General features: G+C 43.4%; 1 protein-coding gene across 2 annotated transcripts in view; it reads right to left on the bottom strand.

Annotated features, from left to right (window-relative positions):
- Nucleotides 1-819: 819 nt before the first annotated feature.
- Abcc4 (ATP binding cassette subfamily C member 4) overlaps nucleotides 820-16216 on the bottom strand; it is a 229251-nt gene continuing 213854 nt past the window's right edge. Inside the window, exons 30-31 of one of the 2 annotated variants that reach the window (XM_052732478.1) lie at nucleotides 10057-10191; nucleotides 820-2490 (exon numbers count right to left, since the gene is read on the bottom strand). In XM_052732478.1, the coding sequence (XP_052588438.1) occupies nucleotides 2383-2490; nucleotides 10057-10191 (243 nt within the window). In that variant the 3' untranslated portion in view covers nucleotides 820-2382. Of the gene's footprint in view, nucleotides 2491-10056; nucleotides 10192-16216 lie in introns of those variants that run through there. The other variant, XR_008216921.1, reaches the window with a different exon arrangement.

The raw sequence follows: 16216 nt of genomic DNA, 5'->3' as shown, positions 1-16216 counted from the left end.
CTGAGAACCAACATTCAACAATGCTTTAAATGGAATGGTGTAGCCGGGAAGTTTCTTGGGTCCCACCAGGCCCTGCAGTCCCGTGGCCCGGTTATAAAATAATCACTCAGAAGCTTACATTAATTATAACTGCTTGGCCATTAGTTCAGGCTTAATACTGACTAGCTTTTACACTTAAATTAACCCATAATTCTCATCTATGTTTAGCCAGGTGGCTTGGTACCTTTTCTCAGCTCTGCCTTGACATCTTGCTTCCTCTGTGTCTGGCTGGCGACTCCTGACTCAGCCCTTCCTCTTCCCAGAATTCTCGTCTGCTGCCTATACTTCCTGTCTGGCTACTGGCCAATCAGCGTTTTATTTATCAACCAATCAGAGCAACACACATTCACAGTGTACAGAAAGATATCCCACAGCAGAATGGCAATAGATTCTTCCTGTTAGTTTGAGGGGAAAGTCACCTTAAAAAAAAAAATTAAAAACCATAACCATTTGATGCTTGTTCAAGCCTGAGGATGTAAGCTAATACTCTCTTCTAGAAAGAAGTTACTGGATACCAGCTTCAGGAGCAACTGTTTTAGCCTGTCTGAAGCCCACACCTCCACTCGGACTGTCTGGTACCCATGTGGCCAAGAGAAACAGGTGGTGGAGGAAGGTGGTTTTTGATCTCACAAAAGCTCACTGGCTTTCACCAGCAGACACATGTCAGCTCATAATCCCTCAAAGAATGCACAGATCTTTGAAAGGAGATGAAAACTGTCATTTATTTCAGTTGAATTTGGTTTGTCCTGTGATGGTGTAAAAACAGAAATGAAGTAGAAACACGTTTCTATGACTGCTTTAATTTCTAAAGACCAAATGAACACATATATACATTTAAAACATTTCTAAATATTTAAACAGACCTTCTTATTGTCATTGATGCATCTCAGTCTCTTGAAACACTAACCATGATTGCTCAGGAACGAATGGACATCATTTATGGGACTGAACATTATTACATTAATTACAGACTTCTGAATACCCAGAGTGGAACAGCCACTGCACGCTGTATGTTTTGGTGTTTTGCTATGTGTGTGCTTCTTGAGGTTTCATTTTATAAAACAGGCTTCATTCTGTTAACTAGTCTAAAAACCTGATACATACATATATATGTATTTATATATACTGACATATCCAACATGATCCTACATGTGTCTATATATTAACATATGTAACTTGAGGGTGGCTTATTGTGACAGATCATGAAGGGTCCACTTTAAATCATGACAGTAAAACCTGTAGTAACTTGAACTCAACATATACCATGGATACCACCATCCAGAAAAATTTAAGACCTGTAGTTACATGAAGTACAGCAGGTCCTAGGAAGTGTTGTGGTTGTTGATTGACTAACCAGAAGGTCCCCAAGACCTGCCATTAGTGACCAGAAGTAAACTAATTTAGATGGGTTCTTGAAAGTGAAGCTTCTTGATGTATCCTGAGAATGTAATACATAATTACAGCCGATGTCTGCAACGACTTTCAGGGTTCTCCCTATGTGAGGAGAACCTCTGCATGTCAATTTGAAAGGATTTCACAAAAAGCTTACAGCCAATAGGATATTTCCCTTCTGTAAACCAGAAGCTGAATGAGATTAATACTACCCATTTGAGAGTCACTGTTCCAGGGAAAAGACCACAATGCCTAGTCCATCAGCCCAGGAGCAGTTCATTTTGACTCACACCAATTTAAATGGGAAGGGACATTTGCACACTCTTCATCAGAAAACCTATCAGGGCTCCCACTCAGAAAGCACAATTTTATTTTCCAACAGAAATGCCCTCTTGCTCTTTAGCCATATATCTCTGTGTGTGCAGAGTGGCGGGATAGTCTCTCTCTACTGCAATGTCACTCAAATTATGTATCTTTTCGTGCTCTTGTGTATGTCTCCTGTACTACTTTAGTCATAGGCCGTTGGGGGAAAGTAACGGGTCCGAGCTATGTCAGCGAAAGGGGAGCAAGCTGGCAACTGCACACAGTCTTCAAGTAAATAGATCCCTGACAGAACTGCAAAGTGTACTTCCGAAGGCAACAGGAGAAACAAACTGCCGCGGCAGCTTATGAAACAAATGGGCTTTGGCCCGAGTCTGTTAAGGCACAAAACCTGGGAGACGGCTGCTGTCGGTGGCCGGCACCTCAGAATCGGATTTGTAAAGCACAGCTGGAACATTTAAATAAAACAATGGACCAATTTGTTAGAACCTGAAATCACTGAATAAAGACACCAGTATCTTGTATGTGAAGGATTTGTTGCAGAGTGAAAACCAAGTGTGCTTGCTGTAGTCTACAAAGTGCAAACCCCGCAGGGGGGACGCCTCCGGAACAGGCTCCGCGGCTCGATAGTCACAAAGCTGTTTCAAAAATGGTTAAGGCTGAGGGTTGTCCATTGGAGGGGTTCATAACCACAGGGCTGGTGAGAGTAATATCTGGATAATTCCTTCTGAAGTACACCTGTGGAAAAGAGGCACACGAAAAGGAACATGAGTAAGATTTTCAAAGCCTCCTCTTGGAGGCAATGCCTTTCTCTGCCTGGGAAATCACAGCACTCAATGAGGTGCAATTAGAAGCCACGGCAAGTCCACATTCTGTGCGGTCTCAGCCCCGTTCAAACCCCCGGCAGGGCTGAATGCTGAACAACTTGTAGATCCACTTTAGCTCTGATCACTTTGATTCAGATACACTTTATCACACCATTAAATTGATAAGCAAAATCATTTTACTGGCTCAGAACCCAGAGATAAATTAAAAACAGGGGGACAAAGGGGCCAGGGACTCGAGCATCTGCACTGAAGTTTCTCATTTTCGAGCACGAAGTGAGCACAATAGATTTGGATGTTAATATCAGGTTGTAATCCCTATATATTACAAACTCTGATTGACAAGCATTGAAACTCTGGCGTCTATGTATGAAATATCCCGGCACTTAATTTGTGCAGCAAGGCAGCCATGAGGCCTATAGAAACACGATCTGTGGACAGCGGGCCACAATCATGAAAAGGGAGGAAAATGCTGTAACAATGACCCCACCAAGCGACTTCTCTAAAATGGAAGATGATACCGAATAATAGGCCAGTTCTTTGCCAAGCCTTTGAATTCCTGAATTCTGCCAATTCCAAGGAAGAGATACAGGTTCTCTGATAAATGTGTAATCAGGACATAAAGGAAATGAAATGCTGTCAGGTTTCACTGTTCCGCGATCATCAGTTTTTAGCGGCTGTATCATATCTGGGTTCCTTGACAGACGCGTATTACAAAATGAAATAATGTCAAGGCTTGTGAGCGCTTATCTCCAGATGTGTTTGGGAGAAAAGGGACTTCAAATGCAATTTTTTTTCTTCAAAGAAGAATGTGAAAAGTTTTGTTTGAGTCTTTAAAACAGGAAATGTACTGTGTTTGTGAGCTGACAAGTGTCATCGGCTGGGTCTTGTGATGCTGGCCCCACTCTATAAACCCCAGATGTAAATGTATTCGTGGGTGCTAGCAACAAAGTTATCAGTGGGATAATGGACTTCAGCTGCAACAAGGTCACGGCCACACCTACTTCCACACTAAGTATAGCTCCCTTGGGTTGCTTGCAAACGTCTCCCAAAATACCACAACATGGAAGATTCAATTCACAAAAGGCATGTCACGTAAGAAGAAGGACCCCACTGGAATGAACTCGAGACTATTTCCATAACACATGCTTTCGAAAATAGGACTTGCTCTTTTAGGTGTGTCTGTGTATTTAAATCTCACATCAGATCCATCTCCCTACTCTTTAAATTTCCCAGCACCCACATGACTGCTCACAACTGCCTGTAACTCTAGTTCCAGGGCATCTGACACCCTCTTCTGGACCCTGCAGGGACTGCATGCAAATGGCGCACACATACACGCAGGCAAAACAGCCATACGCATTAACTAAAACGGTCTCGGGTTTCCAGTCAGGAATGCTCTGCTGAGAAACATTTCAGGAGTATAAATCCCTGGTTTGACTTTTTCTGCTATGTTTGTTTGTCTATTTATTTACTTTGAGACAGGGATTCTCTGTGTAGCTTTGGCTGTCCTGGAACTCACTCTGTAGACCAGGTTGGCCTTGAACTCAAGAGATCCACCTGCCTCTACCTCCCGAGTGCTGAGACTAAAGGTGTGCACCACCCTGCCACCACCACCCGGTTGCTACCATATTTATAACACATTCTGGAAAGCGGTATGGTTGAGAGTAAGCATTTCTTTTTAAATTTAATTTTTAAATTTTTATTTTTTGGGGAGCTGGGGTTTCAAGTACCTCAGGCTGGCCTTGAACTTATCATAGAGATGAAGATGACCTTGAACTCTAAATCCCTGCTTCCACCTCCAAACACTGGGATTATAGCATGTGCCACCATCATCATACTTGATAAAAACAAAACCAAAACCAAAAAAACAATGTGGTGCTAGGGATTGAACCCAGGGATTCACACATGCTAGGCAAGGCACTCCACCTCTGGATTCCCAGCTTCACAGCATCTAATTCATAGTACAGGCGAGGAAGCCAAAAGATGGTTGGCATTCTCTATTGGGCCTTCAAACTGTGGGGCAGCCTCTGTCTTTTTCCTGAACACCCAGCTGAGACTGTAACATCTACGTAGCTTCCCTCCACACTGGCTGCCTCATCTGTAAAATGAGATAACAGAAACTTACCTCATAGGGACTAATTAATGGCTACAAACTGCAGGCCAAAAACATGCCGAGTTAAGTGTTGGGTGTGTTAATGAAGGCTGCTCAGAGAAGTAGCCCCTTAGCGCACAGAAAGTAGCCTTACAGGCTTGAAGATTCCCTTTTGTGATAGGCTAGGATCTTTGCAGAATCCCAGAGCCATTGTTGAGACGTTAACTAAGTTACTATGGTAACCTGGGAGGCAGGACAGCAGTGCTGGGAGATGACTGAAGCTTTCTAAACCAGCACCCGCTGGCTGGTAACTCTGAAAGCTTAGCTGGGCTCTTCTGCCTCAGTTTCTTCATGTGGAAAATGCTAACAATGGCCCATGAGAACGTGTGCAGAGACAAAAAACAAAACAAACAAACAAACAAACAAAAAAAACCCAAAACCAAAACACATTGCCATTAAGCTCAAGTCTGAGGTGACTCTCTTTTTCCTCTCCCTCCTTTCTCTTGGATTGTGTTCACAGAGTTTCTCTAGTGTGGGCGGAAACTAAGTTCATCATTAACTTGTCTGTTAAGCTACCATATGGGAATAAAGCCTTCTAAAGCACGGAGCAACAAAACTTCCTTTCACAGACAGAGAAGAACAGGGGTTTTTATTTACATTCCCCTATAAGACACCATTCAGTGTGTTGAATTCGTTCTCAAGACTTAGTTCATTCTCAAGAACCAGCAGGAGTCTGGTTCATTCACAGCAGTCCTCAAGGCTTCGCGTTCTTCAGCTTTAAGGCAGGTCTCACGTTAGGCTCCATGATTACTGTTGTGTTAAAGAAGACTGGAGGCTTAGTCCTGCCTTTCAGATAATCGAACAACAAATTACCCAATTCTTAACACTTTTAGAAACTACCTTAAAGGTCACATATACAGGGAAATAAAAAGTTTATAGACTCTCTCGTTTGAAACAATGTTCTATCCACACCCATCCTGGAGCTATATGATTTGTAAAATTTTTTTTTTTTTTTTTTGGTTTTTTTCGAGACAGGGTTTCTCTGTGTAGCTTTGCGCCTGTCCTGGAACTTTACTCTGTAGCCCAGGCTGGCCTTGAACTCACAGAGATCTTCCTGCCTCTGCCTCCCGAGTGCTGGAATTAAAGGCATGTGCCACCACCGCCTGGCTAATTTGGAAAAAATTTTTTATCCAAAAAATTGTGAAAAGTGGTAATGACAATCCAAAGAGTGTCATGCAATCTGTAAAATAGGCAAACAAAACACAGAAAGGAACAAGACAAACTGATGATGAGGAGTACTCAGTGAGCAGAAGACAGCTACGGGAAAACATCTGCAATCCAGTCAAAGAAGATGCAGCAGAACCACCAACTATGCACAGCGTGAGAGCCCCTGGAAACACGGCAAAGCAAGAGCTGAAGGTGGAACCTTATCAACAGAGGCCAGTCTCAAAGAGAAAAAGGAAAAGATCAAAGAAATGACTTGTTTACCAAAGGCAGCATGAAGATTATTACTGCAGAAACAAACAAACAAAAAAACAGAGTGAGACACGGAGATAGGATTGAGTGAGCAAGCAAAGTAAGTAGGAATTAACATTTGAAGATTAAGGAGAAATAGCTGTATAAAATTGACAAAGGTAACATCATACACACATGAAAAGCACTGAAAACAACTATCAGAACTATTATAGATAAAACATACCTATGATTCCAATAAATGTAAATGGGTTAAACCATCCATTTATAAAAAGGCTAGGATCACATCTCAGAGCAGAACCCAACTCCACACATATACAGAAGACACACTCTGGACATTAGTGACAAAGCCACATAGAGCAAATGAAGACAGGATGAAAGGGGCAAAGGCATGGTCTTAGTTTTGAGACAGCTAAATTAAAAGCCAAAGGCCTTAATGAACACAGAGAAGCTGTTTGAATTGTAACAATAACTCATAGTAGAAACTTAAATCATAAACACCTGCAAGTTGAGAATAATAAAAATATTCAAAGTGAAAGCAACAGGAACTATAAAGAGAGGCTTGCACTCTCTGTACAGGACATTCATTTCTACATGAGTCACATGAGAAGAATTAATGTAGGAACAAAGACTTATATCATGTATTAATAAAGCACATCTAAGGTAAATGACTAGGTGATACATTTTTAAAAGGGGGTATTCAAAAAACCACTTACAAAGATTTCCCACGTACTGGGGCATAAGAAAGAATGGGTAATTTCAAGTAAGTAGACATAGTACAGAAATTTTATTTGCCACAAAGTCAGTCTCGCCTGGCTGTGAGCCCGCTGCTCCCCGCTGCCTCAATGTGTGCTCTCAAACCCTGAACCTAACAACCTCGGCAATCTGGTGGGAAAAAAAACCCTGCCATGAGGATCAACTAAAATCACACAGTCAGGAACTGAAAACACACGCTGAAATAAATTCTAAAGAATGACAGAAACCTACGTGTGCCGATTCTGAAGAATTGCTTCTATCAGACTGGCCTGTAGGCAAATCTGTGGAGACATTTTCTTGATTCATGATTGATGTGGAAGGGCCCAGACCACCATGGGTGTTCTGAGTTGTCCAAAAAGAAAGCTGGCCAGGACAGGAGAGCAAGCCAATAAGCAGCATTCCCCCTTGGTGTCTGCATCAACTCCTCTTTCTAGGCTCCTGCCTTGGCTCCCCTCAGTGATGGACTGTGGCTGGGACATGTAAGCCAAATGAAACATTTTCCTCCTCAAGTTGCTTTTGGTCATGGTCTTTATGAAGGACCATCAAAAGCGAACTAGAGCAGTAAGGGATCATGAGAGCACAGAACTGGATAGAAGAGAGTAGAGGTATTACTCACACCGAGACCCACACACCACACTTCTCTCCATAAATGCTTCCCCTGAATTAAAATATGGATTGAAAGGGAAGAGTTAGATTTTCTGCTACAAACCAGGATGACAGTGGGCTGCCTTACTTCATGGGGCCTCACTTTCCTCATCTTTAAAATAAACATGTTGAAGGGCTGAGGGGGCGGCTCGAAAGGTAAAGCACCTGCTGTGCAAGTATGACACATGGGTTTGGACCCCCAGAACCCATGTAGAGTCCCGTGTGCACCTGTGACCCCAATGCTGAGGGCCAGAGACAGGAGGTGCTGGGGGCGAGGCTAACTAAATTAGCAAGTTCCAGGAGCAGTGAGAAATCCCATCTCAAAAAGTGAGGTAGAAAGAGACCCAGGCTTTGATACACACACACACACACACACACACACACACACACACACACACACACAGGGGTGTGTGCATTTGTGTATGCACATACACTCCACAAGAAAGAAAAGGAAGGAAGGAGACTGTTGAATTGTGCTATTTTATACAATGAAGATCTAACTAAATTTGATGATCATTCATTACTTGATGTCTCTTTCTTCCCATCTAACCCCCTACCTCCTTCATGCTAGAGATTAAACTCAAGGCCGCAGGCATGCTGGGCAAGGACTTTGCCACTGGGCTACACCCACAGCCCACAACAGCTGTGGGGGCTTTGAGGGGCTGAGGGAGTGGCTCATGGAGAGGCACTTGTCTAACAGGTCCCAGGCTCTGGGTTCAATTCCCAACACAACAAAGGTGGGGAGGGGGTCTGACACGTAGGTGGGGAATGTGTCTCTGATATGGAATGCTTAAAGGTTTGAAGTTCCTATTGTTCAGTGATTCTCAAATGATTGACTGGGTCTCATGAAAGGGAACATGGGCCCGGGAATACTCTAGAAATGAAGTGTTCTAATAACCGAGTCTCCCACCCCCACAAAGGACAGTACTCCCAAGGTAGCCTCCCACCTCAGTCACACAGTGTCAGTCCTTGTGAAAAGTGCTGAGCACCCACACTCTGGGCCCAAGCCCGGGTTTAAAACGCATGGCCTCTACTCACTTACCAGCTCTGCGATTCTGGGTACCTCCTTCTGTTCTCTAAGCTGTAACCTCTTAAGCAGACATAATGTTCAGAGACCCTGAATCATAGCCTAGACCACCACATCTAATGAGTGTTAAAGCCTCATCACCATTGTCATCACCCTCATGGCTCACTAGGAAAAGTGGTTGCTGGTTCTCTGTTCTGCTAACATCACCAATGACTAAAGGCATGCTAACACATTCTTAGCATGTCGTATCCAATATAATACTTTTATATATACATAAACACATTTAGCAGTTTAAAAAACTTATTTTACTTATTTATGTGTCAATGTGTGTCTCTGTGAGTCTGTAGACCCATGGGGATGTACATGCAATGTGTAAGTGGGATGCCTGGCTTGTTATATGAGCTTGGGGACCCAAACTCTAGTCCTCATGATTTTGCAGCCAATGTTCTTAACTACTGAGCTACCTCTTCAAGTCCTACTTATAAGTTTTTTTAAAAAATGGAATTACCATTCAGTAAAATATTAGAAGACACAGACCCTCCCTGTTCCCTGTTCTGAGGTGCTGGGGACAAAACCGGACCTTGTGCATTCCAGACAGGTGCTCTAGCCCCCAACTACATCCCCAACTCTCCTCATCTCTAAATAGGGATAAGATGGCTTTAGACGGAACGGCTCACACAGGACTGGCGGGATACTGGAACATGATTTCATGTTCTATTGTCTTCAATAGACACTGAAAATGTTACACAAACCCAAGCAATTTTATTCTGCTATGGTGTTGAAAACCTGAGAAATACAGAAAAGAATGAAGGTAGAAAAATGCACCTGCATTGTGGCGCCTAGAGATGAAGATTGACAACAGGCTGTATGACATTCAGTCCCTTAAGCCAAAGCGAAGTCACCTGAGGTAGCATCGCATGTATGTGCTGGAACGCTCCCATGCAAGCTCAATATCTTAAAAGCCTTTTCCACTTCTACACACTAGGCTGTAATTTATTTATATAAATATATATTTTTCATATATATAAATTATAAATGGAGATGGGAGCAGTAAGCAATAATAGTATTCGTTACAAATCATAAAACCAAGAACAGAAGCAACCTTGGTGTTTCTCTGGTAGATCTTTCTAGAACAAACAATATTCCATTTCATGTTATCCTCATCTTCCTGAATGTACCTCAACAACACCCGCATTGCCAATGTGCTAAACATCAACGAGAAAGAAATGTAATGAGTCTGCAAGCAGGTTTACTCCCTCTTGGGCACGCCTGCTTGCACATGCGTGTGTGCACACACCCTCCCCCTTCCCTGCTCCTGCCAAGTCCTGGTAGACCTGACTTCAACCCTGGACGTGTTGAAGCTTTCTCTCCCAAGGCTTGTAATTGAAAAGGGCACACAGTGCTTTTTACCAGACCCCTGGTGCCAAACGGTGAGGAGGGAGCTGGTGAGACAAACCGTAATTAAGGCTCCTGGGCGAACTCACCTGTTTTGCTGTTTCGGTAAGGGCAGCGGCTTCGCCCTTGCCCAGCTGCTGAACCATCTTGTAAAAGAGGCTCTCTGGATTCTGTAGCAAAACATATGGCTCATCATATTCTTTCAGTCTTCCTGAATCCAAAACCTGGGGATCAGCAGAAAGAAACCCACTGAGACACAATGTCTTGCAGTAGCATATTATAACACAGACAATACTTCGGAAAGGGGTAGGGCCAGGGAGAACACAGACTATCTATTTGGGTGGTAGGCCTGGAAGGTACTTGAAAGGTTTGATTACCCTGAGCTATGAAGCAAACAAAGGCCTAACCTGACCTTTGATTATTATAATGTTATAGGAAAGTTAGAAAAGCCAAAGTTCTAGACTATTATTATAGGTTCTCAGCCATCTGCTGCTCTTTATGTTCTGCCAAGGCTACTGGAGGGGGGCTGTTTTAGTTAGTGCTTTAAAAACCTCAGACTCTGAGTTTGGGGGAACATCTACATATCAGCAGAGCTGGGAAATCTAGGGACTGAAGAAAGTGGACCTCAGTTTAGAATGTGGGTAATGTGAAAAAAGCCAACAGTGGCCTGGGAGCAAATCGCCACACTGGTTTGAGAATCTGAGCCTGTCACTGGAGAAGCATGTGCTTCTAGAGTTTATTCAGGGTGTGGGCAAGGTGGGCTTGTGCACTAAACGCGATCCCAGGCAAGGTTAAGTTGCCTAAAGTTACCTACCACCCGCCGGCTGTGGTCCGTTATCACCATTGTGAATGGTGAGCCAGGAGCGTCAATACACAGGCAGCCTCAGCACCATCGCTGTGCACAGAAGAAATCTCTAGAAATCCCATTTCTCTCTGGATACGACCAAAGAAGCAACCAAGGGACTGAGCTCAGAATTCTGGTGTCCTCAAGTCCACACAGCCCATGGCGGCAGCCCAGTCTGAACCGCACAGGGCCGGAGTATCTGCTGTTGAAGTTCCCTCTCCTGGCTTCCTCCCTTAGCTGGCTGCCTTGCAGCCTTCTGACTGCTCATTAATCTACACTGGAAAGGGAAAGGTGGAGGGAGGCGCTCTTCACCTTGCATTTCTACTTATTAGTGGCTTCGGTTAATGGTTTCAGACAGAAGAGAGAGTTGGAGACAACTGGCCCAATGACGCACCTAGGGAAACAGTTCTGATGCTAAGTGGTACTTAGTTCTCCATTTAGGTTGTGTTTAGAATAAATCCATCTTAAGAGCATACGCTGGAACTCTAAGCAGGGCATGGGTTGTTTTTCCACATCTAGATATTGCAGTTAATTTGGCCCATGGTATTTAATCGGAAACATTTACTGACTCTCCTAAAGGGCATTTTCCCATTAATCTTTTGTTTACTACTGTGAATTGATGCTAAGGGCAGCTTTCTCAAAAGAGTTCAAGAATAATTGAATCTGTCACATCCACATAATAATTAAAATGTCCTATAATTTGGCGTGCCAATTTAGATGCCCTGAATGTGTAATTTTGCTTAAGCATCACATTACAGTGCACGGCCACTCCTCCTGACGTTAACGATGGGGGGGGGGGAAATCACACTTGTGAAATACAGGTCTCTCCTCTGCTAAAGACTAAGTAAATGAGTCAAATTACTTTACAAAATGATGAACTCTCTGTTCTGCAAAAGGAAAAAGCAAACTTACAATCACACTCCAGAGGTAGACACTGAGTTCTCCGACTGTAAAAACTGCCTGTAATTTATAATGACTGCTCTTTTGTCCCTGTCCAGCTTCCTACTGAACGCATTCAAATGTAAGACAGGGAGTCTTTCCACATACCACACAGTGTCTGAAACACATGAAGGCCACTCAGACCAGCAGATCTCAAAACTGACCATAATTTATGAAGGTCCAGCTAGAAAACACTCTGAGAAAGCAGGAGGGTTTCTAACAGAAGTGACAGAAAGACCGTTGATAAAAAATATTTGGTGTCTTTTTAGTATTAACAACTTAATAACGTTTACCTTAGTGTGTGGAGAAGTTTAATGATTTAAAATACTTATTTTTAATTATGTGTATGTATGTGTTCCTGTGTGTGTGTGTGTGTGTGTGTGTGTGTGTGTGTATGTGTCCGTCCATGTGTGTGTACTGGCATGGATGTACCCATGGAGGTCAGAGATGTAGGATCTCTTGAGAACTGGAGTTACCAGTGGTTGTGAGAGATCCCATGTTGGTGCTGGAAACCAAACCTGGGTCCTCTGCAAAGGCTGTGTATCTCCTAACCACTGAGCCATGTCTTCAGTCCCAGTCAGACAGTTTGTAATTGGAGGTTTAGGACCGAATTGTGGGAATTACTTACTTTGCTGGTAGAGATTGAGCTCAGGGCCTCTTTCATGCAAAGCACACTCTCTACCATGGAGAGACACATCCCTAGCTCTAGAAATTATGAACATTTGCAAGATAACACTTTGAAAATGTAAACTACAACAAAGTTCTTAAATAAGGTTTTGATATACATTATCATAGGGCTAGAGTGTAGGTCAGCCTGGGTTCAGTTTCTAGTAACATACACACACACACACACACACACACACACACACACACACACACACACACACACACAGTATTTAAAAAGGAACCGTGATATTATAACTCCAAACAGGAGAATGATCTAAGAGTCAGAGATAGCATTCCCTGATATACGTCATGAAGCAAAAATGTGGTCAATAAGACCAACGTCAAAACAACGATCTCTGCACAGGACATTTTTGTTGTGTTTTTAAAAGACAGAGTTGGGCCTGGAGAGATGGTTTGGTAGTTAAGAGCACAAGCTGCTTTGGACTCTAGTTTAATTCCCAGCATCCACATGGCAGCTCACAACTGTCTATAACTCCAGCTGTAGTGGACCCATTGACTCTTCTGGCCTCCGAAGGCACCAGGAAAGCATGTGGTACATAGACATTCATGCAGGCAAAACACCCATACACACAAAATTAGTAAACAAATGAATAAAAAACAAATAGAAAACGGGTCTCCTGTAGCCCAAGGTGGCATCAGCTCCTGGACTTCTAGTTGCTATGTCCTTCTGCCTTTCTCCCTCCTGGGCTGGATTACAGCTGTGAGCCACCACAGCTGGTTTGCATGGTCCAGGGTTCAAACCCAGAGCTTGGCGGATGCTAGGCAAGAACGCCAACAATCGAGTTATGTTCCTAGTCTCCATCTTTATACTTGAAAAGTAAAGTAAGAACGGGCATGGCTTGACTACTCACTGCTTCCAACACCATCACCATAACTCCTCAAACAAATGAGACAGATACATTAGCATCTCCCCTTTACCCATCCATCCCACAACAGCACCATCTGAGGAATGGAGACTTGGAGATGAACCAGATGGCTCCTCATGGTGTTCTCACCCTGAGAAGAACACTGAAGTATGGAGAAGTTAAATGACTCGGTCCTGGCTGGAGTCAAGCGGCACTGGGACTCACACCCTCTTGAGTTTCCAGCATAAAATATTTATTATCAGATGTAAAGAAAAAACAGCAAAGAGAAAGTAAAACAACTACATTTCCTAAGATACTTTTCATTTGGATAATATAACTTTACCTGACTCCCAAAGTACACCTATCAGCAGAAACATGTCGCCTGTCCACTCCCCACGGCAATTTTATCATATTGAGGGCTTCAGATCATATCCTCTGTGCCTGGCATATAGTCCTCACTGAAGACAACCATGTTTTATTCCAAATTAATGTTCAGGATTAATAAGAAATGAGTAACGTACAGCCAAAACATACTGGAAGACAATTCAGGTGACCTTAAATCTGTGTATTTACTCAGCACGTTTTTATCACACACTTACCGCATCCATGTCATTAAGCTAGTTACTGTGGAAAAGGAAAAGACAGGTCTCCTCCCCATATTTACAGAGCCTTGTCTCAAAAACAGGCAAAAAAAAAAAAAAAAATATCCAAGCAACAATCACAAAAGGTAAAAACAAAACAAAAAACAAAAACCCATCAAAACAAGAGAATCGGAGCTGGCAGCCCGAGGCTCTGAGGAAGAGTCTCATGGAGAAGAGGGCGGAGGAGTGGACTGGAATGGTCAACAGATCTGGACACACACCACGAACCCTGCCCGAGATGCGCTGCCACCCACGCCAAGGCAGGCTTGCCGGAGTTCTCTCGTTCACGACTGTGTCGCCAACGGCTGGCACGACCCACGAGTACCCAGTTCTCTATGCACAGGGGCTGAAAAGTGAAGCCCAAGGAGACGAATCTCAGGGCACACCTGGGCCCCTCCCGTGGTGGGGAGCGTGGGAAGACGGAGGGCTCAGAGGCTGGGAGAGAAGGACTCAGGGGTCCACGTGCTGCAGCTGGACAGCTGTGGGCAAGACAGCGTTTGAAAGGAAGAAACGAAGGCTCAGGCCCGGACTCTGAAATACCGGGAGGGAGAAGGAACACGCGGCAGGCAGGTGCTGTAGCGTCAAGCTGTGACGCACATGGGGCGGAGACGCCAGGAACAGAACTTTTTATACTTTATATACCCAGCCATTATATTCACAATGTGACCAAATGGTCTAGATTTTTCAGAGTAAACAAACATAAGGCCACTCCAAATCTTCTCTTCAAATAGAAAAAAAAAGTGAAATTTCCATTTTTCTCTTACTATGTTTTCTAAGAATCGTCTCCTGACATGTTCTGCTTAGGCCCCCTCCCTTCCTGGACCCAAGTAAACCGAAAACCAAATCACACATTAATGCTTATGCGACGGTCGTGCCTCAACCCTAGATCTCTCCAGGAATGACCTCAAATTGCTCACTGCTGAACATCAGGCTAAGGAAAGACACATTCTATTGGATGAGTCAACCAGTTACCTAAGCTCACCGGAGACGAGTTATCAGACCTACATCTCTGCGGAGTCCGGGTAGTCGTCCCAGATGTAAAAACTACATGGACCCATTTCAAAATAATTTAATCCATTTTATCCACAGGGCATCACCACTCCTCCCAACATTAAACAAAGGAAAAAGATATTGCAATTGTAAAATACAGGCCTCTCCCATGCACAAGACTAAGGCAGTAAAACAAACTGCTTTATAAAAGGATGACTTTTCTATCGTGCAAAAGCAGTAAGTAAACCTTGGTCTTCAGACCTCGCCTCCCGTTCGTTGTTCTTATATTTCTTCTTCTGGGATGTGAGCTTCCATGTTAGCTATTTGTACCCTGAACATCTGACTTCAAACTGTAAGCATATTTTTGAAGGAACGTTTTTTTTTTGTCTTTTTGTTTTCTTTCTTTCCTTTTTCAATGCCCTAGTTTTGACCAAGTAGGCTTATCAAAGAAAAGTTCCACAAAGGTTAAAAAAAAACAGAACTGAGTAAAAGTCCAGTCAGTCTTGAGTTGTCTGCTTTTCCAGCTGGGTGTGTTACTAGCTTTATTTTATCTGGGAAAACAACTAAGAAGAAAGGTAAAGATTATAAGACCGCAGTGTGGCCTGTCAACAAGGGGCCACAACCCGAGTCCCTGAGCCTGCGGCTCTCTGTAATTTAATTCCCCAAGAATTCCCTGACGGTGTCACAGACGGTGTCACAGACGGTGTCCAACACAGGCGGTGGGAAGAGCTGCGGGCCCTTCCAAGCACCTCTCACTCTTGCTACCAGGAGAAGCTGCAGAGCTGTGAGGACAGAGGTATGCAGGGACTGAAAAGGAACGCCGCTGTTGGCGGAAGGGAAAGCAGATGTCAGATACCCAGTTAATCCTAAAAAAAACGAGAGGGAAGAAACCACACTGAATGTGGAGACAGTGCTGAGTATCAGGAGAAAGAGGCTTTCTAATGTGTCTGCTTGCTCCATTGTTTCAGGGCAACTGAGCAAACGAGTGTGATTAAATTAGCTGTCACAAAGACGACAGCGTGTTTAATAAAGTTAAAATTGAAAGAACATCTTCATAAAATAGAATTCTAAGCCTAACACATTAACGGTGCTTAATGAACCAAAACTGGTTAAAAATCCCTTTGGAGAGCCAACACATAAACAAAGTCATTAATTAGGTCACAGTTGTTTCCTAACAAGCCTTTTGTTTGATTTACTTACAGTAAACACAACCATACCCATCCGCCTCTGTGGAGTATTCACCGAAGCAATGAAATGTAATTACTACACGTTAAGCACTTGTAATCACACAACTTTATGGTGA

The sequence above is a fragment of the Peromyscus californicus genome, unplaced genomic scaffold, assembly GCF_007827085.1.
Source record: "Peromyscus californicus insignis strain IS unplaced genomic scaffold, ASM782708v3 Scaffold_12__1_contigs__length_115047231, whole genome shotgun sequence".
In the NCBI taxonomy this organism is placed as follows: domain Eukaryota; kingdom Metazoa; phylum Chordata; class Mammalia; order Rodentia; family Cricetidae; genus Peromyscus; species Peromyscus californicus.
This window is presented reverse-complemented; position numbering and strand designations above follow the sequence as displayed.